The sequence below is a fragment of the Siniperca chuatsi genome, linkage group LG23 (genome assembly GCF_020085105.1).
Source record: "Siniperca chuatsi isolate FFG_IHB_CAS linkage group LG23, ASM2008510v1, whole genome shotgun sequence".
Lineage (NCBI taxonomy): Eukaryota > Metazoa > Chordata > Actinopteri > Centrarchiformes > Sinipercidae > Siniperca > Siniperca chuatsi.
The window spans coordinates 3,405,964-3,433,461 of NC_058064.1; the positions used below are offsets into that span (position 1 = coordinate 3,405,964).

Consider the following 27,498-nt stretch of genomic DNA (forward strand, 5'->3'; position numbering starts at 1 on the left):
TTACAGTAACCAGGTTGAAGAAGTACTCAGATCCTTCACTTAATGAAAAGTAGCAATACTGCAATATAAATATACTCCATTACGAGTAAAAGCCCTGTATGCAGATTGGCCCCCTTCCAAAGTCTTTCTTATTTTGCTCTAATATCACTCCTGATGTAAACTGTGAACAGCATTTATGTTGTAGTCGGTCGAGGTGGAGCTCAGTTGAACTATTTTATATAGATGGTTAATATTTCAGGTCATATTTTCTAATCATGTTTTACAATATACTTTGAATATTGATCGTACAGTGTGTTTTAACTGATATACAAACTGCAAAGTAAGTCATAGCCCTAAAATAAATGTAGTGGAGTAAAAAGTATAATATTTCCCTCTGAAATGTAGTGGAGGAGAACTGCAGAATAAAGGAGCATAAAATGAAGGTAATCAAGTAAAGTACAAGTACCTCAAATCAACACTCAAGTACAGTAAAATACTTTCCACCACTGGTAATGTAGCTGAGAGCAATGTTTTCTTCCTTTAGTATCACCCTAAATGGGTTTTTGATTTGAATTTCAGCCAGTATATTTGATATCAGTGCACACAGTTTGCTTGTTTTTACGATAATTCATGTTTTTGTACAATACAGGAAATGAGTGCGGAAACATATATTTGCAGCAGATGCAGAAGAGATGATCTCCACTACATAGAAGCTGCCAGGTAACAATCCCTTACTTACAATAAAGCAAACTCCTAAACGACAGACCAACTTCTGTTTCAAGCAGCGATGGAAGAAGTATTCAGATGCTTTGCTTAAGTAAAAGTACTAATAAATAAAAATACTCTGTTACAAGTAAAGGTCCTGCATTGAAAATGTTACTTTAGTAAAAGTATGTCAGTATAATCAGGAAAATGTACTTAAAGTATTTAAAGTAAAAGTACTCAGTGCAGTAAAATGTCCCCTGTGACTGTTATACTATTATATATTATATCATTAGATTATTATTCCTCATTCATTCATGTAAAAGCAGGATGTTGCTGCTGCAGCTGGTTGAGCTGGAGCTCATTTTGAACTATTTTGTATCGGACTGCAGCTAATGATTATTTTCATTCTGGATTAATCTGCTGATTATTTTCTCCATAATAATAATGATAATAATAAACCTTTATTTATAGAGCACTTATCAAAACAACATTAATCGATTGATTGTTTGGTTTGTAAAAAAAAAATCTGAAAATAGTGAGAAATGCCGTCACAATGACCCGCCTTCACAATGCCTGTCCAACAGTCCAAACCTCCACATCATTAACAAAAAATAAACAGAAACATTAAGATGATTAAAAACATTAAAAGGAAAAGCAGCAAATCTTCACATTTGAGAATCTGGATCGATGAAATGTTTTTGCATGAAAAAATAATCAAAATAGTTGCCAATTCATTTTCTGTCAGTCGAGTAATCGTTTCAGCTGCACTTGTATAAACTGTTGGGTATTTTTCATTTATAATAAAACATCATATTTTATAACCTCCCACAGCTGCAAACTCTGCAGAAGCTTCCACTGGTTTTGAGAGAACAGCGCCCTCTTCCTGTTCTGAGCTGTAAAGCAATCTGTCACATTTCAAAATAAAATGCAGCGCAGGTGGACAGAGACTGACAGGCTTAATACATTTATTTTTTATTATGTTAAAATTGAGAGATCTTCATGATCATAGCCTGAGAATTTATATCCCCTTGCTTGTATAGATATATAATGGCTATATATTTTCTCCCACATTTTGTGACCTGGGCAGGTGTGTTCCACAGACTTTTATTCATTCTTCAGATTCTATGTTTTATTCTAATGAACCCACCATGAAAAAACATTTCACTCAAGGCTTGTCCTCATTTAAAGCCCATATCTGCTGCTGTGCTCCGACAGAGTTCAGCTCAGACCCTCAGCTAACCTTTTACGTCGGTGATGGTGCACTGACAACACGCTCCTTTTCCAAAACGGCATCTTTGAAAACAGCAGCCGACTCAGCTCCGTAGTGCGTATTCGGCTTTTATTTGACCTACATTTGCCCATGTTGTTGTCATGCATTATGAGAAATTTTAGCGGAAAAAGCCAGCCACCATATCTGTGTGTGTGTGTGTGTGTGTGTGTGTTGCTTGAGAGCCATAATACCGTATCTGAGCGGACACGACAGTAAATGTAACATATAGGCAGTTCCTGTCCCCGTGCCTTCAGTATAAACCGCAATATCGTAAGACGTCGCACTGGTGAATGAAGATCCGGGAAAGGGACGCTTTGACCCAAGTGGGAGCCCACAAACCTGCGTCAGAGGCCGGGTAAGTGTTGGGGAAGGCTTTCCTATTTTATCCCTCAGTCATTCACAGCCAGGCGACAGCATCCCCACCCTGGTGTAACACGACATCTTCGGTTTAGAGAAATACTCTAAAACTGAAGTGCGTTCTCTTAATGTGAAAGACATACCGTTTGTACCAGACTCGATTGAACAATCGTACAGTTTAAAGTCATCCTGCCTCTCAGCAAAAGTGTGTACCTTACAAATATAAGTAAATATGATATCTGAATCATTAGAAGACACATCTTCATTTCGGCATCCATATAATCCAGCAAGCGCATTTATTTCAGCAAAATATGAGCGTGATTCACACTGGTCTTTGTTGTGCTCGCCGTGGATAAGGTTACTTGTGGTGGAAGGGGCAGAGGGAATCACAGGCGGGACGGTTCAAAAAGTGAAAAGTTTTATAACGATAAATCTTCATACATTCGTTTTATTCTTGCCGAATATAAAAGTGAATCAGACCGATTTATAAAAACACATTAAGTCACGTTTTATGCATATTGATATTCATGTATACGCGTAAAAACTTTAAATTGCTTGATTTCTGAATTGAGTTTTGTCTGTCTCATATGAGGGATGACAATCACATTGTAGGTTCTGCTGCACGATAAGTGAACGACACCAGATTGGTTTATTATTGCCTCATCCACATTTTTGTGATAACAGCGTGCAGGAATTGCATCTTGCTGTTCTGACTCCAGCAGCCTACATGAATAACTGACAATAAAACAGTCGACGGCAAGGGATTGTGTACGCTCCAGTGCGCCCTGCTGACCGTATCCAAGGTCTTCTCTCCGACGCATTTTAATGCCAAACAAAGCGGTTTCACGTGTGAATCGTGCATCTCCTCAGATTCGGTGAGGTTTTAGATTATGGATGATTTCACAGCAAGCTGCTGTGCACGCATCCAGTAGAAATCAGATTATATATTTGAGACTGTAAATCATTATAAATATTATTGCTCTGTACTGTTTATTCTCTTAGGGATAGTTTCATAATGTATAATATTTATATGATGTTGAAAAAAAACATGACTGAATTTATTCACTTGAAGATTTTTGGGCTTTTTTTTTAATATTTAAGAACTTTCTCTTAGTAATGTTTTGTAAAATATCGTTAATCTGAGATTCTGTCCTTTCTGAAGCCAAAATAGGAAAAGGTTCGATTTCTGTTCCTGCAACCCCAGCAGGACTGATGGGAAACTGATTTTCCAGTGCTCTAATATTTTAAATAAATATCTAAACACAAGTAGCTGCATGATTTTGTTGTGCTGCAGAGGTTTAAAACAACTTCTTAGACCCTCAAATGATAAGTTATTAGGTAAATTGTAACTAAGATGGGGTGATATTACTTCAGTTGCAGGTTTGTAAACTGTGTGTGTCACTTGGCTGTTAAAGAAGCCCATAATAAACCCTCTTCTCACCGCTAAACTGGTTCAAGTTTGGAAATCTGATAGGAGGGAACGGCGTGTCGAGTTCGCTAAAGTGAAGTACACTTTTACCGGAACCTACGAAGTTTACACCTTCAAAATAAAAACCGAGCCTTTTATCACTGGAGAAAAGGGAAACTAGATATAGAAGCAAAAAAAGAGCAAAATCCAACAAAGAAAATGTAATATGGAATAATTGAATTGGGGATTTTCAAGGTGAAGATGAAAGTAAAACAAATAAAAAGACAAGTATATTAGTGAAGTATGGAAATATCTCTATAAATGAAAATATAATACAATGTATAACAAATAAGGAGAACACAAGGGCATGAAATAATGCATGAACTTACCCAGGATTTGCGTCACTACACAGGTCAAAAACAGCCAAGGCCTGACCCTCAGGGGCCTCAAAGCACTCAGGTTCCCTGTGGGGCAAATATGGTATTTTGATTAATTCATTATTGTAAACTGAAAAGGAAATAGTTTTAAGTGACTCCAGCATTTGCATCTAATCTTGAGACCCTGTTCTGGAGAGAGGCCCTGTGTCAAACTTGAGTTTTAATACCTTTTAATATATCAGTTGGTATTATGGTTACATGGTTCATACAGTATGCTTAAATACACATACATTTAATCAACCTGCAACCAGAGGAACCCAGAGGCTTAGTATGCTCACTTTTTGCTCACCAGTGGGTTATTTTGGCCCTGCAATATTTAGTTTTGATTCCTACTGATTTATTATTCCTAATCTATGAGTAAAATAGATTTTATTTTGAAGCATATCACCGGAAGCCTTGTGTCGTATTCGGTGTAACTTGACACCGCTGGCAGAGACAGGCAGCAGTATGCGGAGCAGCTGATGTCTTGGCGGGGCTAAAAATATCAACTTTTCTCTCTCCAACTCTCACTGCATTTTGTTTCTTTTCCTCTTCTTCCTTTCTCCTGTTCCTCTGTTTTCTTTCTTTTTAAAATCCAGGCTTCAGGAATGAACCGGTTTGAGTAAGGATTATTACTTTTCTCCGAGGTAAGAGACTGGTATTTTATATGGTGTTTCTCATTAAGATAGCTTAATTTAATGATTCTAACTTAACCTTACTGGTGTGTAATTTTGCTTTCTGATAGTATTTTAAAACTATTTTGTTTGATAAATGGGGCTGTAGACTAACGCAGGTGTTGTTTTTGGTAAAAGCTGAAGGTTAATTTACTTGTCTGTCAGCTAGCTAGATTTGGATTATTATTTTTTTTACTTGATATTTAACTGACACGCTAAATTGGGACCAAATTTCTTTTACTGTTTCCATAATCTAGTTACACTTGCATTATGCTCCTTGCTATATTAGTGAGCCAAATTGAATCACAGTTAAAGGAACATTCATATGGCAAAAAACAAACATAAACCTATCAAAGCAATGGACAGAAATTTGAAGTGATACTCTGTCATTTGAGTAATTTTCTCAATGTGGAGAACAGCATCAGTTATAGTGGATTGCCATGGTGCTGAGTTTTAATGTTTTTGATGAAAAAGTATCAAAACTTCTATACAAACATCTCAAACCACCTCTGCGACATAATATATTTCTCCGCTATGAGTCTGTATGCCCATTATGTCCCAAACAAATCATAATTTCTCCACAATGAGGCACCAAAATACAAGGGGGCTTCTCTTGTCCCAAACAAAGATGGCCGCCAGATGCAGCCTTCGGCGGCCATCTTTGTTTTTGGTTTGGAATAGTACAAAAGTGATAAAACTCTACTTCACTGTATGCTGGAGGAAATGTTTGAATAAGTCAACAAATAGGTGGGTATTTAAACCAAAATCCCCATATTCCCGTAAGTTATAGTAAATTTCATATGACGTAAACGCACTGTTGGCAGTGAACTCTACGACTTCAGAATTTTGATGCCACCAACAAGCTAATGCAGTCAAATGTAAGAAATTACATATTTATTTGGGGTAAAATAAAACACGACAATGATTAGAGTACTGAAATCATTTTAGATTGTAGTTTTGCTGTTGGGCTAAACAATTAATCATTGAAAACTTGGTGCAAAATTATAATAATTCAACTTATTAACAATTTCTATAAGAGGTGAAAGAATTATTCAGCGACTGTCAGTAGTTAGCGATATCTAATTAGCGTTAATTCCGTTAGTTGGCTAGACTACAAAGTGGCACCCTTAGCTGTTGTCTGGTTAATATATTCTCTGCATACTAGTGTCCATGCGTGGCCAAAGATGGTTTTGTCGAGACAGAAATACTCTGAATCATTTTGTTGCTGATGTTTCAAATGATAGAATGGAAGTGTGTTGTTTAGCTGCTCAAAAAGACTAACATAGTGGTCAGTCATTGCACTAGTAACATTATGGAGCAATATTTTAAGAACTTTTAAGCGTCATTGTTTTAAGCCTGTCACATTAAAAGCTCTGAATCAGGACCTCCTGGATTCAGGGCTGCGAAGCTAACGTTAACTCTAAGCCCTAAAAAGATAAAAAGAGGAACAACCCGAGTCTCCTGAAACTTAAGTCATGGCATCATGACAACTTTTAATGACGCTTTCAACATGCTGCCTTTCCAACACTTACATTCATTTAACTTTAATGCACCATTGGCCCGGGGGCATGTAGCTGGGCGGTGCCCCTCAAAGAGCTCTCGTGCCTGACACTGGCCTGCGTTTGTGTTTCTGTGCGAGTGTGTGAACTTGCATGTGTGACATGCCACGAAAATGTCTGACCGAGTCTCCAAAGTTCAAGCTCAAAGCACTGCCAGGGACACAGGCGGCTAAGTGTTTAAGGATCATGGAGAAACACAAGATTATATAACTCACAATACAGTTTATATTCACTGACTTGGGCATCTTAGAACAGTAATGAAATATGAGTTTGATCTGTGTTGTGTGAACGTTCTTTATATGTTTTTTTTTGTTTTCACAGATTTACTCGAGGCTTGTGTGGAGCAGTTGGGTGGTGGCATGGCCTTGTCGTTTTGCGGCAACGACAAGGATATCAATGCCTACAGCGTGGAGGAGGGCGTGCTGAACAATGGCTGCTTCGTGGACGCGCTCAACCTGGTTCCCCATGTCTTCCTGCTCTTCATCACCTTCCCCATCCTCTTCATCGGTAGGTGATGGAAATTGAGACACATATATACATCTGTTAGCGCCAACATATTTTCCTGTGTGCCTTAAACGCAGCATTTGTACAAACACAAACATAGTTGAATTGGTCACTTGTGAAGGCATTGTATTGACCTACGCGTATTCCCTGAAAGGTGTATCCTAACCTTAAACATACCTGCTGCATGCCTAAACCCAAATAACGTTAAACTTATCCTAAACCTAAAACTGCAGTAACTTTTACGTAAGTATTAACCCAGAAATACCAGCTACTTGCGAGGTCAGTCCCCCCTCTTAACTGGTTGGTGGACACACACGCTTAATGATGACATATTTATTCCAAAGTACCATCTCTGTATATTGGCCACTCAGTTCACCATTGCTGAAAATATTTTGAAGAATTAAATTTTCAGGAGTAAATATTTAGTGCTGGATGAATTTTGGAACAAAATTATCTAGATTAAGTTGGCTTCTGCAGAAAAAAGTCACAAGTGTTTCAGTCTGTGTTATGTGTATTCTGACAGATGTTTAAGTGTTTCCTGCTTAAGCCTCTTAAAGTTTCACCTTTTGTGCTGGAAAGTCTCAGAAAACACTGCAGCTGTCATGGCAGAACTAATCCTGTGAGGATTATTGGAGCAAAGACAGTAGTTTGATCTTTGTTCAGATTGTTTGATAAATACTGTGCTGTGTTTAATACATGTGATTATGGAACGCCTATAGCAGTGAACATGCTTGTTTGTCTATACCTACACCTGTCCAGGGTGTACCGGCCCCTGCCTCCTGCCAAGTGCCCCATGTGACCCTGAATAGTAGGAGTGGGCACTATGGATAAATCCCCTATCACGGTCTATGTAATTTTATATTACGATATCAATCCATATGTGACCCTGATATTAATACATATTGTAAAATAGTAAATTTAATGCAAAATCAATTAAAACATTGTTTATGGACAACGTTTCTGGCTAACTAACTAACTAAAATACAATATCACATAATATCTCAATTGTTGATTTGCAACATTGCCCACAATGGACTAAAACAGAGATATTAAAGGCATAGCTACCATGTTATAAACAGTATGTCAAAATCTCTGACGGTAGACAAATATACAGTATATCTTCATACTATATAACCTTTTTTTTTTAAATCAGGTTGTCTCATTGAGATGAGCATCTCATTTGCAAGAGCGACCTGAGTACAGCAGATTAGAAGAAAGAACAAACATAACCAGGCAAACAAAAGCACATGAAGCATCACAGACATCACTGAATAGGTTCAGAAAAGTTGGCCAGTGGGATGAAACATTCAAAATCCCCTGTAATTCTTCCATTTATAGGGTTCAAAGTAGTGGAAGGCAGTCTTCCCAAGTTCAGTATTTGCCTGAGGGGTAACTAGAGTTAAACATCTGCTTTGGTGAGCAGTGGTTTTAAATGTGAGAAGAGAAGTGATATACTGAGGCAGCTTTTACAGGAGACCTTGATAAATAAAAATGATAGACTTTAGTTCTCTTTTTGTTGCTTGTGACTATAACTATAAATTGTTGTAACGCCAAACTGTAATTGATGAATAGATTGATCTTTTAATGAGGATAAATTATTTTACTTGCATGTTTTGTACTGATTCGGGTCGGGTTCCTATAGCTGGTTCCGTTTTGGATCCGGTTCCAAGTTGATAAAATACCTGGATTCACTTTGATCTCTACTTGCTCTTTTTATTCGCAAAGTGAAATGTACAAAAAATTCAGGTAGCAGGCTTTACTTTTTCAGCTGATTGTCGCTTTTGTCAGTTAAAATGACAAATGTTGCTGGCGGCAGATTACATCAGCTTTAGCTTCCCCAAAAGTCAAAGTCTAGTAACATGCTATCTGCAAGCTTTTGTCGTTACATGGCCAAATATTGTTTGTTAGAGAAAGAAACACCACACTATGATTGCGAATGGACTGTGTGTTTTTGCACTTCAACGACACAAACAGAGTGGTGAGGCTTCTCTAGTGACACGATCAGCTGATCTCATCACGCCAATCTCAAACTTAAACTTTCATGCATGTTATGAGTGTTTTAAATGTATTAACTTAACGTCTCTGACATCCATCCTCTACTATTTGGATCAAGTGGTTACTACTCTATCCACTTCATCCCCTGTAGGACAAAGAGCCACAATGAGCTCCCTGCATTGTTGCGTATCCTTGGCAACAAGGATCGAACCTCACCCTAAGTTAAGTCATCGTGGCTAGCTTGTTCTGCCCCAAGCTATTTTTGGTCTTCCAGGTTTTCCTTTCCCTGAAAGAGTCCATCCCAGTGAAACCTTTGCGATACCATCTGCTTCCATTTGAAGCACATGGCCACAGTCGCTTCTGCCTTACTTCAGTAAAGATGTTCTCGCTTTTGGTTTTTCTGTAAAATACCAGAGTTGTGGTCTCGTTGGGCCAGAAGATGCCACAAAGCCTTCTCATGCATCTATTGTGGATTGCCTCAATCCTTTTCATATCAGCTTTTGTATCCCACCACATTCAGAACTGTACAATAAGACTGATTTCACACTGCTTTTATATACAGTAGATGGACCTTTTTGGTTTTTACGCTATATTGCTTGGACTTCCAGAAGTTGAGGTATTGGGGAAATGCTTTTGGGACTTTCCTCCAATCTTGTTTTTTGGAGCAAATAGCTTGTGCAAAATAAGGTTAATTTTCTATCTTATGATGCTCACCTCCACCTTCTTCTCAGCCACCAAAAGCTGCTTACAGATCTCAACTGAATCTTTGAATATTAGTTAGTTTAACATAGTTACTTACAAATATTGAATGAAAATAGATATATAAATGAAATTCGATAAAATGATATCAAGAGAGGCAGTGAACAATGTAGAAAATCAGCTCTGACAATTAGGAGTGAAGGAGGAAAACTTGTGTTGGTTCCCACTGAGCTGTGTTACAATAATCTCTTACTCCATGTCATCTGGTGGACAGAGCAGATGTGTTTGTGATATTAACTTTGCCTCTCTCTCTTAGACACACACACACACACAGACATACATGCGCGTGCACGCACGCACACACACACACACACATACACACACAGACATTTTAAGGCACTTTTTTGTCACCAGTGTGAACATTAAGCATCTTAGAAGAGTAGTTAAGATGGGATTAGAAGAACAGTTCAGTGATCCAGTGGGGACAGGGCTGCTGCTGCATGCTTTAGTAAGTAGTAAAATAAGTAAATAAATAATATAAGTAGTAAAACAAAACTGAAATAAAAACATTCAAACTGAATATAAACAAAAATATTATAGAATATTGAGCGGTTAGGTTAGCACTTATTTATTTAGATTAGCTCTGCAATAATCAGAAAATACTTCCTTCCTACTCGCCCTTTTCATCTTCTACATCTACAATGAACCTCATATGTTCAGAAGAAAAAATATGGAGGAGATAAATGAGAAAGAAGAAAGCAAGGGAGAAAGGAAGGGAGGGAGGATGTGAAGAGAAGAAAGAGGAATAAAGAGAAAAAAGAAAGGTATTATAGTAAGGAAGTATGGACGCAAGACGGGAAGGAATGAAGGAAGAGACAGATGGAAGATGAGGGGAAATGTTTAAAATGTATTATTGGTTTCGTGTGGTATTGTGGTAACTCAGCTCTTATTGCTGTATTACTTTGCAGAGAATAATGTGTACTGAATGCGTGGTTGGTTATATGTGTACAGTGTGTGCAGTCGTTTATGGGAATAGGTCTGACCAGAAGCCCTCAGGCTGCTCCCCGAGGACTCACTAATTGATGCTTCCTGGTTTTAGTTTTTTATGGTCTCTGTCCCCTGAGCCTCCAAAATTGCTGCGGTCCATTTAGTTAAGAGCAGAAACAAACCTAATAAGAAATACTATCAGCACAAATAAAACCCTGTGGTACTGAACTCCCAGTGTATCGTCCGTTTTTACCAATAGAATAAAGTTGGATTAAACTGACACAGTGTATTAGTGTTATTAGACTGAAATTAAGAGCATCAAGACTTTGATTTTATATTGTATTTGGAGCTGCAACAATTAGTAAATCAGTTGGTCGATCAACAGAAAACTAATCGGCAACTATTTTGATAATCAATCAATCTTTCAAGTCGATTTTCAAGCAAAAATGGCAAATAATTGGTCAGAATATTTTCATTTCTAAGGAATTTTCTCCGCCCTGTAAAGTTTTGAAATGAAAGTGGCCATAAATTAAAGAACCATACGAGTGTTTTTGCATGTTATTCCTATTTACTATAAATCATGTGCACTATATTGTTACTGCTCATTTTTTCATAGTTTTTTTTAATTTTTAATGTGTTTTTCAAACTTTTCAAATGTATTACCGCAAAACAAATTTTGACATTTTACCATAATGTACCAAAATGTAAAATACAGGAGAGGAATTTTATATCTATCAATCTAAGCAATTGAGTTTTCTGATGCATTTAAAGGTTTGTAAACAGTAATTTTTATCATCACACAAAATACAGATGTTTAGTTTCAAGTCAAAGTATTGAATTATGTCTGTGAATTTAGCCCACATTTATATGAAATGGTAAATTAATGATTGGGCGTTTAAAGTAGACGTGATGCTCACTGCTCACATTTCAAGCTATTTTCTTTGTCCCTTGTCCCCCATAATTTGGAAAGCATATATGAATTGTAGTAAATAACAGTAGTTCTTTAAAATCCCATATAAGTCATAACCTAGTTTATAAACCAATCATTGTACCACCATCTGTTTTTGTTGGTCTTCCTTTCCTTCCCGTTTCCCTTTTCTGTACAGGTTGCATTTTTCAAAAATGTCAAGTTCAGATTCATCATATCATCCTTCACTCTTTCTGTCTCTTTCTGTATCTGTCAGGTTGGGGCAGTCAGAGCTCCAAGGTCCAGATCCATCATAACACATGGCTTCATTTCCCCGGCCACAACCTGAGGTGGATCCTCACCTTCTCGCTGCTATTTGTCCATGTCTGCGAGTTTGCAGAGGGCATCGTCTCCAACAAGTGAGACCTCAGAAAGATATCTTCAAATCAAATTATCATACAAAATACTATTTATGTTTCTGTTGTCTTCAGCAAAGTTATACCAGTAATGTTAATGGTTTGGGTCTCCAATTAATCAGTAATTTTCCATATTAATTATATTTTGTGTTTGCCTCTCGCTGTAGGATGATGGAGACCAACCACCTCCATCTCTTCATGCCAGCCTTCATGGGTTTCATAGCAGCCACAACATCAGTGGTTTACTACCACAACATAGAGACATCCAACTTCCCCAAACTGCTGCTTGGTAAGACTCAACACTGGGGACACTGGGCTCGTTAATCCTCACCTTTTTTTTGCTTTAACTTTTATCTGTCCTGGAAAAAGTGGCTCAGTACACAATTGCCAGCCACTGATTTAGCATTGCCCTCCCATAACATTGTTGGACTCACAATGGACAGTTTAAAAAAAGGATCAATCGAACCAGAGATATCATCATCTTTATTTTCCTACCGATTCTTCTTCCTTGTCAAAACATGGCACCTACATTACCCACAGTGCAACTTGACCGCCAGCAGTTCGGTCGGAGATTTGGGTGTGTTATGCTAATAGCAGCTAATGTAGCCTTGAGCTGCTAAGACGGTGTAGTCCCTCATTCGTCCAGGAGTGTTCTATCGTAGAAAAGTTTTCAGTCGTAGTCATCTGGACACTGTTTTCAGAATCAAGGCGTTTGGCTCCCATCGGAAGTCACTCACAATTGAGAGTGACTTTCGGATGGGAGCCGAAACGTCTTGATTCTGAAAACAGTGTCCAGATGACTACGACTGAAACCTTTTCTACCTTGAGCTGCTAACTTCAAGCAGAGATGAGGAGCGGGCCACAACTTCATGGGCTCATGCAATATGTATTGTAACATGCAAATGAGGTCACCATAACAACACAAGACAAAAATGCAGCAATGTAACTGTCTATCAATATTACACTATATCACTTTTCTCTTTCCACATAGTCCTGTTCATCTACTGGGTGTTAGCGTTCATCACAAAGTCCATTAAGCTGTGGAAGTTTGCAGAGTACCTTGTTGGACCACAGCACCTGAGGTTCTGCATCACAGCCCTGTTAGTGCTCCTGTATGGACTGCTGATGGCCGTGGAGATCAACGTCATAAGAGTCAGGGTGAGTAATCACCCAACATCAGTAACTAAATAACCTTTTTAATGTCTTAAATCCAGGAAGTAAGTGAAACAAGAAAGTATATATTTTTTCTAATAATTGCATTTAACTATTTTCCCAAAATGAAATGGTCCTTTGCATTTAGTGACTGGAAACGTTTCCTCAGTAATTTTCCTACATCGCATTTTCATGTCATTTTCCTCTGTTTATTTGTTCAACATGCGTGTGTGGCATCAACCTGGATATTTCCATTCTTTTCTAGTAACATATCTGTCTTTCTTGCTTAGATTAATTTCCTCATTTTCTCTCCCTGTAGAGATATGTGTTTTTTGCCAACCCCCAAAAGGTGAAACCACCAGAGGATTTACAGGATTTGGGGGTTCGCTTTCTGCAGCCGTTTGTCAACCTGCTGTCCAAGGTAGACACAAACACAGTGATTTCAAAACAATGATTGATACCATCGGGATAGTTTGAAATGCAAGTAAAGCTTGTAAGAAGCCACATGTAAGAAGTTGGAACAAGTGTCTCAGTTTCAGCTTATCTTTTCACATCATCTAACAGCCAAACTTAATGTTTAGGTTTCATAATCAATATCAAATGTTACTAGAGCACTACTTGGCAGCAGAGCACAGTAAATGGTACACATTTTTGGCTAATTTTAGGCAACATATTGGTGGATGAATCCTCTCATCATTGGAGCCCATAAGAGGCCCATAGAGCTGAAGAAGATTGGCAAGCTCCCCATCGCCATGAGAGCCCTCACCAACTACCTACGGCTCAAAGACGCCTATGGGGATCAAAGGGTGAGCGGATGGAGGCCCCAACCTGATTTAACACTAATGCAATGCTCCAACTGTTTGTTTTTACTATTCACCTGGGTGTTGTCAGTATTACTAGACAAACTTTTGTAATTTATCTCCCTTTTTCATCCATCTCCATCAACTCTTACTCCACACAGACAGCTGAAGATCCGGATCGTGCCCCATCCATCTGGCGCTCCATGTATCGAGCGTTTGGTCGTCCCATCCTGCTCAGCAGCACCTTCCGCTACCTGGCTGACCTGCTGGGCTTCGCTGGGCCGCTCTGCATCTCTGGCATCGTAAAGTACTTGAAGACTGACAATGATGTTGCAATGCCAGACAAGACCAAGGTGGGTGTATGTGTGAGCCAGAGAGGCGAGTTGGTGTGTGTGTGTGTGTGTGTGTGAGCTTGTTGTGTGTGTCGTGCTAGAAGGGTGATCTGTTGGGCCTCAATATGACCTCAAAACTTTCAAATTGAATAAAGAGGAAGTGAAAGGCTTTAATACTGCATTTACATCACATGGGCAGACAGTACTTGATTCCTATTACTTCCGATAAGATACCCTACAAAACACCAATACAATCTTAAATGATCCATGGGGGACCTTCTCCGTTTCATTCATTCATACATCAATTTCTGTCTCATTACTATGGTCAGACTGATGTAAAGTATGAGCTATAAATAATCAAATTAAAGCACATTTACTTAAACATACTAGTTCAGACAGTAAAGCTGAAACAACCATTTTGTATAGATGCAGCATTACCTGAAGGTTGTCCAATGGCAGAGAACAGGATCTGCATGTTTTAGGTATTATACATGGTCTATGCAAATTATTTTTTGGGGGGGGATCAAATAAAATTGCATACAATGAAGTCGTCACAACATATCTATTTGTTACACAGTTACTGCTCTCCGCCTTTGTTGCAGCACGTGGTGGTGCAGTGAGTACAGTGCCTCTGTCAAGTTTAACTGGTTTTGGATTTGGGTCCCTGGTCCATCTCTTTTCAAATCTGCTGCCTAGAGTGAAGACTCAAAAGTTTTCAGAAGCTCCCAGCGTGAAGGGTACATGGTGGTGCAGCGACTTTGTTTGTGACCTGTAATTCATCAGTGACGACATAGTCAGGTTCAATTCCCATCTCTTGGCAGTACCTGGAGCAGAAAAAAAAATCTTGCTGCAGTAGAATGGTTTTGAGGCTTTCCAGAGAGATAAAAGATGGGCTTATGGGACAAAAAACAACACATAGCTGACATTTTACTCAACAGTGAAGATGAATCAAAGGCTGGAAGTAGGTTGTGACATACATTAAGTGCACTGTATATAGCTGCTACATATGGCTAGTAATATAAGCTGGAGTAAATAATAGGAAGAGGTCCCCTTCTGACCCTAAAATTACTTCTTTGACTTGAAACTGGTACAGAAGTTGATGGACTCAGTGCCATAAGAGAGTCACATTTGAACAGCCTGTGATGAACACTGACTGAGACGACGATGTTAAAAGTTAAACGTGATTCATTTCCCTTTAGAGAAATCACTTTGGAAATTTAAACCCGTTTGGGCCCGGCTGATGTTACTAAAGCCGTTAACGGGACCAAAGTGTGGTTTGCAAATGATCATTTTATTAAAGGTTAAGTGCAAATTAGTGCGTGGGTCGTCCACACTTAACACACACAAATTGGGTGGTCCAGCCAACCAATGAATGACTCACTCCCAGTGTGATGTCACCAAGGCGTTGGTCACAGTCATCATGTCACCACCAGTACGTGTGTGTGTCTGTGTGTGACTGCATGTCTAGGTGTGTGAATGATGCTGTATCTGACGTGATAATATGTCTGTAATGTCATAATGCGCTTGTGCTGAAATTACATTACACAAACACACACACACACACATTTGTAGTTCTATACATGTGAGGACCCTTGTTGATGTAATGCATTCCCGAAACCTATCTGTAACCATGACAACTACATGCCCAACCCCAGCCTTTACCTTTACCTAAACCTAAGTTTAACCTTAACCCTAAAACCAAGTTTTAACATTCAAACAGCACAGAAGAATTAAGGACTGGCCAAAATATTCTCACTTTCCAAAACTGTCCTCAAGGTGTCAAGGTCTAAAACTCAAAGTGATCCTTGCAAAGACAGAAGTACAAGAACCCAGAGCCTTGTAGACAGTGACATTAGAAAATGGTGAATCAACATAAATGTGGAACACCACCTGGTTTCCTGATGTTCTGAATTTATAGTAACTTTAATAGTAACGTTATGATCGAATGCTTAAAACTGAGCAAACTGTATAGTTTGCTAAGTGTATGTAAAATGTAGCAAACAAAGATTGAACTGTTTGGCGTGTACTAGTCAAGGTGTAAAACACTGAATTTGGCCTGCAACTAAAGATTTTATTTTATTTTTTGATTAATCGTTTAGCCCATGATGTATTCAAATTGCTTGTTTTGGCTGATTAACGGTCCACACCCAAAGATATTGAATTTACAATCACGTAACACAAGAGAAAAGCATAACATCCTCACTTCTTTTAACCTGGAAAAAGCTAATGTTTGGCACTTTTGCTTATTAAATAACTTCATGAATAATCAATGATCAAAATTGTTGTTGATGGACTAATTAATCAACTTTTGGCACTACATTAAATATATGCACAAAATATTGACTTTTCACTTCATTCCAGATATATATCGGCACCAAATCAATATCTGCTGTATTACACTACAATAATACAAAACGATCATATCTACTCATGACAGCACAATGAAGAGGGTGTAGCAGAGAGAGAAAAAGCAGACACTTAAACAGACGGTCCATTTGGCGAAGGAAGAAGCGCTGGCAGAGCTGATCACAGACATCGACTCCTCTTAAGTCCATACCAGCCTCTTCCAAAGGTTATAATACAGACAGCGCTGTTAGGAGAGGCAGAACAGATGCTTTTGTAATGACAGTATATTTTCGTTCAGTCCATTTGGCTGGACATTGTTATAGTTGATGTTGAATGTGAGCTGTTGACGGGTCCGTGCCTGCCTGTTAAAGTGGGTATAATGGGCAGCAGAGATAGAGAGCAGAGCAGGGCTGCATTTCTGAGTGACATGGAAAAATTCCCACTCACTTCACACTCTCTGTCTCCATTTAATACAGAGGGAAGGTCTGCTGAGCATCAGACTGAGCTTTTTGATACTACAGTGTGTGTGTGTGTGTGTGTGTGTGTGTGTGTGTGATTTCATCCTGTTTTATTCATACATGTAGTATATCTGTGTATAAAAATTCACAGTGCTAGGAGTGAACTATACGGATAAAATCCTCCCATTGCAGTATATGAATGTTTATGTCGCAATATTGGTACATAATTTTCTGGAAAATCAATTCAGAAACTGTTTATGGATGAAATAACCAAACAGGAATGTCAATTTTTGGCTAATCCAAAGCAAATGAAATATATGACAAATCAAGATACTTCCTCACATTGATGCAAAAATCAGATAAAATTCCAATAATTCCATAAAACAATCCTCCTACTCATTCATTTCCAACGCTGGCTACAGTGACTTAATACAAATGGAGCATTGCATTAGTTCCCTTGAATTTGCTGAATAACGTCAGCTGCTTCATTTATGCTTCACCATTAGTGGCTCATTCATCAGTTGCTTAGCTACCAGCTGACTAGTAACATCCAGTCATATTCATCCGGGTGTACACGGCGGGGCGTTAGTTCTCCCAGCAGAATCCTTGCGATTGCTTGGATTCTTTGAAAGCTCCCTGAAAGAGCGTAACCCTTTCTGCCAAATCTAACTGTGTAAAAGGGTCAATTCCTCACTGCAAAAGATAACTACCACGGTGTAAATGGTATTATAAATTTATATAATCTCATGGTATATATTTTCATATCACCCAACCCTACACAGAGCTGGTGTCATGGGTTTGTAAATGTACTCTGTTTGTATATTTTTAATATGTGTACATATTATGACCCAGAGGATACTGGATTTTTGATGCAGACAATGATATTGATAATTGACAGTTTAAAAAATCTGATTTCGATTTATTGGCTGATATTCACATTTTTTTACATAAACATATATAAAAAATATTTTTGATGAGGATCCCTTTAAAAGAATAGTTTAACATTTTTGGAAATATTCTTATGTGTTTTCTGACTGAGAGTTAGATGAGAAGATTGATACCACTCGCATGTCTGTAGCTACTGCCAGCAGCCAGTTAGCTTAGCTTAGTAGGTGTGGAAGGCGGCTTTTGTTATCTTTGGACAGAGCCAGGCTAGCTGTTTTCCCCCCCGTTTCCAGTCTTTATGCAAAGCTAAGCTTGTTTCCCAAAATGTTGAACCTTTGCTTTAAATTAGTTTTTTAAAGAATTGTGACCACGATATATACTGAGCATGACATTTTTACAGTTGAAAAGTGAACTTGTCAGTTGTCTATGGTGGACAAACTATGTAATGGCGACGCTGTTTGTAAATGACGTCAAACATATTTCTTTGACAAATTTGTACTGACATTTTGTTGTTACAGTACTTCTCAGCCGACATGAACGCTGACAGCCGATATATCAATAAATCGGCAAGTACATACAGATATGTTTCCTTTAACTGTACTTTATATGATAATATGTTTATACACAGTGCATGGTAGAATCATGCCTTGTACGTTGCTGTTCAAAGATTTTCTCCTTAGAATATCATAAATATATAAATACATATATAAATACTGTATTTGACCAATAATAACAATATTTTGCAGTGTCTATTAGAAATTGCAGGACAGAAAGTTCTGTCAGTCAAAATGTATCGCTATAATTTCTTAGATTTATCTTCTCAGATTAATCAACACAGTGACAAATACCTTGATTTTGCCATCAAAACTGGACTCTAAAACTTTTGAATCTGAATGTAAAGAAGAAATATTGAAATAGGTGTATTCCTCAGTAGGACTGAAGTGAAAAGATGACAGAAATTAATATATTTACATATTATCCACTAGATTTTGGACATAATTTATGCTTACATTCAGTGATTAAAACACAGATATGCACTTGTTGATGAACCAGCCAGTGGTCCTGTTGAATCTGTAGATGGGAGAGACGACAGATGTGATGCAAGTTCCTGTTGTGGTGGTGAAATGATTAATCAGTTTGTCTATACTGTGTGCAACCTTTTAAGAAGAACTACATGTTCATATATTTTAAAGTTGAAAGTCTCTCAAGTGTGTATGCTTTGTTGTAGGAGACATATTTCGGTGTGTACTTCATGTCCTCCACTGAACTGCTGCAGAACACTTCAGTCTTGGCTGTGCTTCTCTTCCTGGCTTTAGTCCTGCAGAGGACCTTTCTGCAGGCCTCGTACTACGTCACCATAGAAACAGGCATCAACCTGCGGGGAGCCCTGCTGGTGAGTGAATAATCATGGATATTTAAACTTAGAAGTTTTGTTTCCAAACTGAGGTGTTGCTTTGAAAAGGTCTACATGAGTGATCTCCCTAATGTTTCAGAGGCCAAGACTGTTTGCTGATACAAATAAATGTTCTCCTCATACAAACATCAACCTGATTTGACAGCAGATGATTTAAATGCTGAGGGAACAGCCAGTTTCCAGCTCCATAGAGGTTTTATAGCGCATCATGTTGTGCAGTATGAAACTTACAAACCATCCAACTGATTTTTGAAGTCAGTTTTGAAGACAAACAGGGCAACATGACAGGGTTCCCCAGGGTTGAAGTAAATAACGGGTGAAATGTTATCAAAACATGGAGTACATATTTCTGCATAAATCAGTTGTGTCAGTCATAAATTTATTTAAATGAATCACTCAGTGGGGTAGAAAAGCCTCTGGCATTTAAACCATGGGACTTAAACTATCCACTAAACCCCAGGATACTGCTGCTGCTACTACTGACTTTATTAATAGAAACTGGCACGTAATCTGCTGCATTAGGCCGCGTTCAGGCAGACAACTGGACTGTGTGAAAAAACGCAGACCTTTCATTAATTTGAATGGGACGGCTGCGTTGGCTCAGCAGCAAAAAAGTTGAACCTGGATATCCATCATGACAGATATATTTCCCTAATATTAAGTGTAATTGTACATGTTTACATGTCTGTTTCATTAACTAGGCTATGATTTACAACAAAATCCTGCGTCTGTCCACCTCTAACATGTCTATGGGGGAGATGACGCTGGGGCAGATCAACAACCTGGTGGCTATAGAGACCAACCAGCTGATGTGGTTTCTCTTCCTCTGTCCCAACCTGTGGGCCATGCCTGTACAGGTAGGTTGAATGGGACCTCCATACATTTCTGGCTATACTTAATCTTATGTAATGACGTTTCAGTGATGACTTTTTTTCTTACCGTCTCTTTTTGTGTTTTTATTTCTTTCTTTGCAGATTGTGATGGGAGTGATCCTGCTCTACTATTTGTTGGGCTGGAGTGCCTTGGTTGGAGCATCTGTCATAGTTCTGCTGGCTCCAGTCCAGTACCTCATAGCTACAAAGCTGGCAGACACACAAAAAAGCTCACTAGTAAGCAGTATACTTACTATAATTGTTTTGTTTTGAAATACATATTTCCTGCAAATTCTTTGCAGATTTTTGATAATTTTTTTTAAACTGAACTTCATGAAAGAAATCTATTATTTTACAGCAGTTGGTAACTATGTTGTCTTGTAATGCTAGCTGAATATGGAATAGATTAACACATCATTTTTATCGTCTGTTGTCTCTTTCAGGAACACTCTACTGATCGTCTGAAAAAGACCACAGAGATCTTAAAGGGCATCAAGTTGTTGAAGCTGTATGCCTGGGAGAATATCTTCTGTGACAGCGTAGAGGAGACCAGAGGCAAAGAGCTCACCAGCCTCAAGACCTTCGCTTTCTACACGTCCATGTCCAGTAAGATGAAAGCAGAATCTATGACCCAAGTTGTTGTTATGTTGATTGCATTTGTGAATGATTGCAGAAAATAGATTCCTTAGTCTTTATCAGGATTGGTAAAAAGACATGACTTATCCTGGTGAACAATTTTTCCTTCATGTATCCTGACTTGCTTTCCAGTCACATTTATTATTATTTCCATAATGTACAGTAATATGTAAAGCACTTAAAGTCGGTTGTTCCAAGGTTACTCACTTTTAGCTCATATGACTGTTTTCTGCTTTGCTTAGCACAGTGCAATAAAACCTGTGTTCTCTCTGTGTGCAGTTTTCATGAATGCTGCTATTCCCATTGCTGCCGTTCTTGCGGTAAGACAATTTTACCACACTTGTATTGATATACCTCTGTAGAAGGAAGACAATAATTTATGAATTTGTGCTGTTTTTTCCTACTTTCTTCAAACATAATATGATTTGTCAATATCAGCAAGGGTTACTGAACATGAGCGAGGGATGGTAAATTTAAAATCTTGTCTTGTAGACGTTTGTGATGCATCACTTCATCAATAAAACCGGTCCTAGTCCTTCAGAGGCCTTCGCCGCTCTAGCGTTGTTCCACATCCTGGTCACCCCTCTCTTCCTGCTTTCCACTGTTGTCAGATTTGCTGTCAAGGCTCTGGTCAGGTGAGTGTCTGCGATAGCGTACAACTAAAAATATATTCTTCCTACTGTGCTTTATGTTGTATTCATTCTCAATGTAAAGAGACTGACTGTTACTGGTGAGGCAAACTGGTAATGCTGTTTCGGCTGAGAGAGAAGGGGATATGGACACGACTAAACAAGGAAGACAAACTGGAGATGATATGTCAAAAACTGGATGTGGTTCTAGTGGTAAATCTAATTAAAGGAACATGGAGGAAACCTGACAGCAGTGAAGAGAAACTCTAAACTCCGGAGAGATTACTGGTATTGGTATCGTCACAATCACACGTATTCATGGACTGAATGTGTGTGTGTGTGTGTGTGTGTGTGTGTGTGTTTTCACAGTGTCCAGAAGCTTAGTGAGTTTCTTCAGAGTGACGAAATTGGAGACGACAGCTGGAGAAATGGAGACATGCCTGTTTCCTTCGAAGCTGGAAAAAAACACGTGGGGGTGGTGAGTATTGATGAAACCAGATCAATCAACGAAACTGAGCATCGACAGGGAAAATGTAACATCGGTTATTTTAAAGCTAGGCAGGAATTTTGCAGGAAAACCGGGTTTTTTTTTCTTACAGTCTGGATTGTATTTTGCTTTAGTTTTAGCCTCTGATTTCAGTGCTGATAGTGATGATAGTAGATGTAGCAACAATGCTGAACACAACTTTAAAACAGCAGTCAGCAATTTTGTAACCAAATTATTTAAACCCCCCGTTTTGTTGTTTAGATAGATTGTGGACCAGGTAGCAGGTCAAAATGAAGGTGAAGCCACCATAAAAATTTCTGTTATGATCCTTGATTGCTTTGTAAAATTATGTGGACAAGAAATCAAACTTTCTTTCAAAAAGCAGCAAACATATTATACTCTGTGTCAACACAATTGCACCTGATGTCAATGGTTGAACCTGCTGCAAAGATTTTTTTCTCACTGTCCTCAGTTTAGGTCTGAGGCACATGCAGTTTACAGATATCACATTAAATGACTTCTGAGTAATGAAGACCTTCAAACTGTAAAAAAATCCAAACATTTATCCTGTATTTAAAACAGATGATGTTAATAAAGCACACTGCGGGTGCCAAGAAATCGCTTTAATGTGCTGAGTTCAACAGCCTGAGTTTCCTCATGGACAGGATTTGGATCAATGAGGTATGCCAGATGACAAGGCACATTCCTTCCATATTACTCCAGGTAACTTGTGTCCTTTCCATTTTGGCGACAGGTTGCTTTAACAGGATGTTGAGGGACATCAGCCCTGACTCCAGATCCTAATTAAGCAATGAGCAGATCCTCCAAGGAATGTATGCACGATTATTGTGGCTAGCAGCAGGTCATCAAGTTCATATAAATGAATTTTGAGAAATAAGAAAAAGGAAACCCAATCAGCATTATTTAAAATTTCTTGAGAGTGGCTTATCTATATTTGATTAATAGAAAACAAAGCTTTTTATAGAAAAGGATGGTGCAGTGTTTAAAGACATTAACAGAGACATGAAAGAAATCAAGAAATGACCAGAAAAGTATATGGCCTAAATACAAGCTGTTAACAAACTGAGAACCGTCCAATTCCTTCAAACCGCAAGTCAAAGCGTTCAAATGTCACTAAATTTCACCTGCATTTCAAAAACAACATGCAGTTTTGGTTCAGGGTGGGCTGTGATTGGCTAGTCGCATTGCTGCACCATAAAACAAAAGAACACGATTCTATTTTCCAGCCGCAAACACCAATACAAGTAAACGTAGCTCAGCAAAGTGGCTGAATAGTTAAAACATCCACATATTCATATGGTAAGGACATTTGGCAGAATTCATTCATCATTACAAATGTTATTTCTACCAGCTACAGCTATTCATGTATGTAGTCCTTGAGTTGTGAGCATAGAGTATATGGTGTGATATGGAGTGATACTGACATTAATTTACTTTACTCATATGTTATTTCCTGAGGACTAATTGTTATGTATTTGAGGCTGCGGGAGGACTTACAGAACATCACCCAGTGAACTGCAGTCCAGACTTTAATCTTGTGGCTGTCTGAGGTTTCAGGTGACTGAGTCACATGGTGACTACTATGTTGCAGTGGGATTAACACCATTTGTGTCTAAAATGGACTGTCAGACCACAGAGCCAAGGGACTCACAGAACTCTTCAGTGATTTAATGGTTTTCAAATAGGTTTGTGAGGTATAATGGCAAAACACAACATATCCATTTTTATAATGGAACTGAATTCAACAGTGTTAGTATCAGGGCAATATAAGCTACTTAAATGCAAACAGTAATATTGAGCTCAAGCAAGTTTTTCAGTCTTTCTGGTTGTCATTTTCATTACTTTACTTCTACTTAATGTGAAAGCCCCATTTGCAGCCATTTTGTAGCAGCTGCATTATGTCCCTTTTATGAAGCCATTACAAACTCAAAGTGGTAATTGCTAGACTCTTATTTTTTATTTTTATTTTTGCCAGGATATCTGGGAGCTAAGTGGCCACTGCTGTGGTGTTATTGGACTGTACTTTCCATAAAATTACAAAATCAATCAAACAGTGTAGCAAGTAATGTGACTTCTTTGAGTTTCTGTAACCTAATGTATCCTTTGCTCAGCTATCAGTACTTTTACTACCCAATTCATCAATTTATCACAAAATCAAGTGAAAATGTAAAAGCACCACTTCCTGTATGCTAGAAGACTTTTCCAAGGAAAGAGCCATTACGGACGGGGTGTTCTGAACAGCAATGTAGAAGATTTCATGTACAGGATATACTGCAGGTTGAATCACTGTTGTGTTTAAAAAATTAGATTATTGCCTCTCTGGTAGTGAGGCCTAGTGATGGCCTGCAGTCTGTCGTTCCATCCAACACATTGGCCCAGAGCAAATTACAGCTTGACAACTTACTGGCCAGATTATCATGAATTTTGATATCAGTATTCATGGTCTCCAGAGGATGACTCATGTTGATTTTGTTGACTCGCTGCGCTTTCACCTAGCTCTCCTGTCAGATGAAAATTTCCCCATGACCAGCAAATTGGTCATTGACAAGGTATCTTGAAAAGTAAATGGACAGATTTTTATTAAATTTGTTATAGATCTTCGTGGTCTTTAGGGGATGAATCCAAATGTCTTTAGTTACCCCCTGATCGTTCCTTTTACAGTAGTTGCACCATCAGGCCATATTTTCCACTTGCACACAAGAAATATCAATATCTAATATGCAGATTGACACAAATTTTTAAAAGAATATTTATGCTCCCCAGTGGATGAATGTTTTATATTTTATTTATTTATATTTTTAGCCCTACAAATGGTTATACTTTAGCCACAGTAAAATCGTTAGCATGCATTCAATGTGCATCATGACACCAGTGCCTATTGTTTTCTATGCAAACCCACACAATGACTTGCATCACTGCAAGTTAGTGTGTGGCGCCTCGTCAGGATACTCCACTGTCCTATTTTTCAGCATTAACATGCATCACTGCTCCAGAAAAGCATCAATTTTATTACATTTGCAGTGTACCGTACCCTGACTACTTCCTCAGATGTATGCTTCAGGCGTCAGATGACTTGTGGCAAGTGACACGATGCTACATGACATGGCCAGTGTGACCTTGCTACTTATTCTACAAAAGTACAGCGATTCTTGGTGATGTTGGTGCAAATATCTATAATATTGTGGTCTGAAGTTAGTTGTACAAAGATAACAGGACTTCACATGAAGTACAAAGACAGACAAGTGTGTCTAGATAAGAACAGGGTAATGTGCTAGCAGTGGGATGAAACCCTTTGGGGCAACGTCATCAGGGCTTATATCAGAGGGATGCCTGCACTTCTTCTTCACCCAAAGGAACTAAAGCGGATGCAGGAAAGTCTTAAGTTTATTAGTTAATGCTAACTTCAAATCTTTCTCTCTTAATATCCCCTCAAGACCAAAGCCATCAACAGGAAGCAGCCAATGCGCTACCAGATGGACAACTACGAGCAGCCGACCAGACGACAGATGAGACCCACAGAGACAGAGGATGTGGCTGTAAAGGTCAGGGTCAAAGTTCACATGTTGGGGAATGGTTGAAGGGGGGTAAGGACAGAAAAAGAGTATGAACTCTCAAAGATACCAAGGACATAACTACCAGTGTCCAAGGTTAATGGTTCAAAAGTTATAAGGTATAAGTATTTTGTTAAGGATTAAGAAAATAAACTGGCAGTGGAATTGCCTTGTCTGTGGTCTTGTCAGTCGCAATGAAGAGGTCTTACAGAAAGAAGGACTTTCCAGAAAAAAGTGTATTTCTTTATGGCATGATACAGCATGATATATGCTGTTTCTTCCAGAAGTTTTGGAAGTAAAATCAGGTGGTCGATGGTGTCAGAGGTAGCTAAGTCTTTATGGACAAGGACTTGAGAGGCAGAACCAGGTGTATAAAAGTAACGTGTTTCAGTAGAAAACTTTGCCTTGATGTCGGACTAACGTCCAAGAGGCTTTTCTGTGTGAGACGCTGAGAGATATTGTTAGAGGCAGCACATTCAGGAGCGATGAGCTCAGCTTTCCAGACTGCTGCCTGGCACTTTTACGGTCCCCTCTTAGTGATAAAATGTAACAAGACCTTGGGGAATAGACAAGTTTAGGTACAGATGGATGGGTTACCAGTTTGATAGACAGATAGATACCAGAGGAGGCAGTTAACAGAAATAGATTTTTTATTTGTTTCATTTTTAACAAAGAATACCAGATTTTTTAAAAGGAGCAGGTTGGTGTAAATTGATTTTCACAGAGATTTTATGTTCCCACTAAAAGTTGCTATGTAAGAAGACAATGATAGCTGTGGTTTTCAGTAAATATTGTCAGCGAATAGAAAGTAAAAAGGGTAGAAAACACAGTTTTATTTTTGCACCATAGTCCCCCAAAATTAGTTTAAAAAACTAACTATGTAGTGGTTGCATTCAATTTAAAAAAAAAAAAAAAAAAGATTTAAGAATTTATATTATATTTTATAATCTTTTTTGTTGACAGTAAAAAACTAAAACCATGGCACCCAGACAGGCTTTCCTTGACAAACTGTACACTCCTAGAGTGTAGACAATATAATCAAAACACCTTATGATGAAAAGCATTACCTTTGATGCAACTAAATCATAATTAAAAGGCAACTACTGGTACACAGGCGAAGTCAAGTTGACAAGAAAACCTGCTATATGGCAGCGTTAAAAGAAGTCTGACAATCGCACTTTTTTGGATGTGTTTTGAACGAGACTTAATAAGAGATACGTTGATAAGTCTCACTAAACAATGTGGATTGGTATTGATATGATGATATTTCTGTATTTATTACAAAAACACCTCTTGCATCAAGTGTTTCATTCATATCAGGATGTCATTAGCACTCACACACAGACATGTAGGATCTACTCCCTAATACCATCAGTAATTTAACTCTATCGACAGCTGTTTCATATCTTCACTGTTTGTACATCCATGGGTCTTTTTCGGGTGTGTGGAATCATACATGTGACCTGTTTGTGTTGTATCTGTGTGTGTGTGTACTCTGTCTTCTCAGGAAGTGTAGGATTCACACGAGAATTCGTTGCCCCTTAAAGGGCCTTGTGAATGTGTCCAACATTTTCTCAGCCCCTCTGTGAAGGCTGCTCTTCCTGTTTCATCCCTGCGGGAGTGACGCTACTGACCAGACAGTGGTCCGCTAATTAGAGAGAGAGAGAGAGAGAGAGATAGAGAGAGAGCAGTTTCCATACTAAGCACAGTCTTTGTTGACTTGTCAGTGTAGGTGTTATCAGCGAGTCAATTTAAGTATTTAATGAAAGATAATCACTTTTCTTATACATTACATGGGCAAAAGTATGGGGACACTCAATCATTACACCCATATGTGACAGCTGAACATGTGATTCTGAAATCATGGGCATTAATATGCTGCTATTACAGCCGCCACCCTTCTGAGACAGCTTTCCAACGGCATTCCAGTTCATCCCAGAGATGTTGGATGGATTTGGGGTCAGAGCTGTGTGCAGGCCGCTCAAGTTCTTCCACACCAAACTGGGAAAAACATTTCTTTATGGACCTGGCTTTGTGCA

General features: G+C 38.5%; 1 protein-coding gene across 13 annotated transcripts in view; it reads left to right on the forward strand.

Moving 5' to 3' along the window:
* The first annotated feature begins 1,933 nt into the window (after positions 1-1,933).
* Positions 1,934-27,498, forward strand: part of abcc9 (ATP-binding cassette, sub-family C (CFTR/MRP), member 9) — a 69,436-nt gene continuing 43,871 nt past the window's right edge. For 2 of the 13 annotated variants that reach the window (XM_044186100.1, XM_044186103.1), the window contains exons 1-17: positions 1,946-2,309; positions 4,735-4,782; positions 6,690-6,875; positions 11,738-11,879; positions 12,044-12,165; positions 12,868-13,034; positions 13,348-13,449; positions 13,694-13,834; positions 13,990-14,181; positions 19,078-19,242; positions 19,965-20,120; positions 20,238-20,372; positions 20,579-20,741; positions 21,051-21,091; positions 21,264-21,406; positions 21,770-21,878; positions 25,343-25,450. In XM_044186100.1, the coding sequence (XP_044042035.1) occupies positions 6,728-6,875; positions 11,738-11,879; positions 12,044-12,165; positions 12,868-13,034; positions 13,348-13,449; positions 13,694-13,834; positions 13,990-14,181; positions 19,078-19,242; positions 19,965-20,120; positions 20,238-20,372; positions 20,579-20,741; positions 21,051-21,091; positions 21,264-21,406; positions 21,770-21,878; positions 25,343-25,450 (2,034 nt within the window). In that variant the 5' untranslated portion in view covers positions 1,946-2,309; positions 4,735-4,782; positions 6,690-6,727. Of the gene's footprint in view, positions 2,310-3,071; positions 3,187-4,734; positions 4,783-6,689; positions 6,876-11,737; positions 11,880-12,040; positions 12,166-12,867; positions 13,035-13,347; positions 13,450-13,693; positions 13,835-13,989; positions 14,182-18,367; positions 18,416-19,077; positions 19,243-19,964; positions 20,121-20,237; positions 20,373-20,578; positions 20,742-21,050; positions 21,092-21,263; positions 21,407-21,769; positions 21,879-25,342; positions 25,451-27,498 lie in introns of those variants that run through there. The other 11 variants (XR_006376829.1, XM_044186105.1, XM_044186095.1 and 8 more) reach the window with 11 other exon arrangements.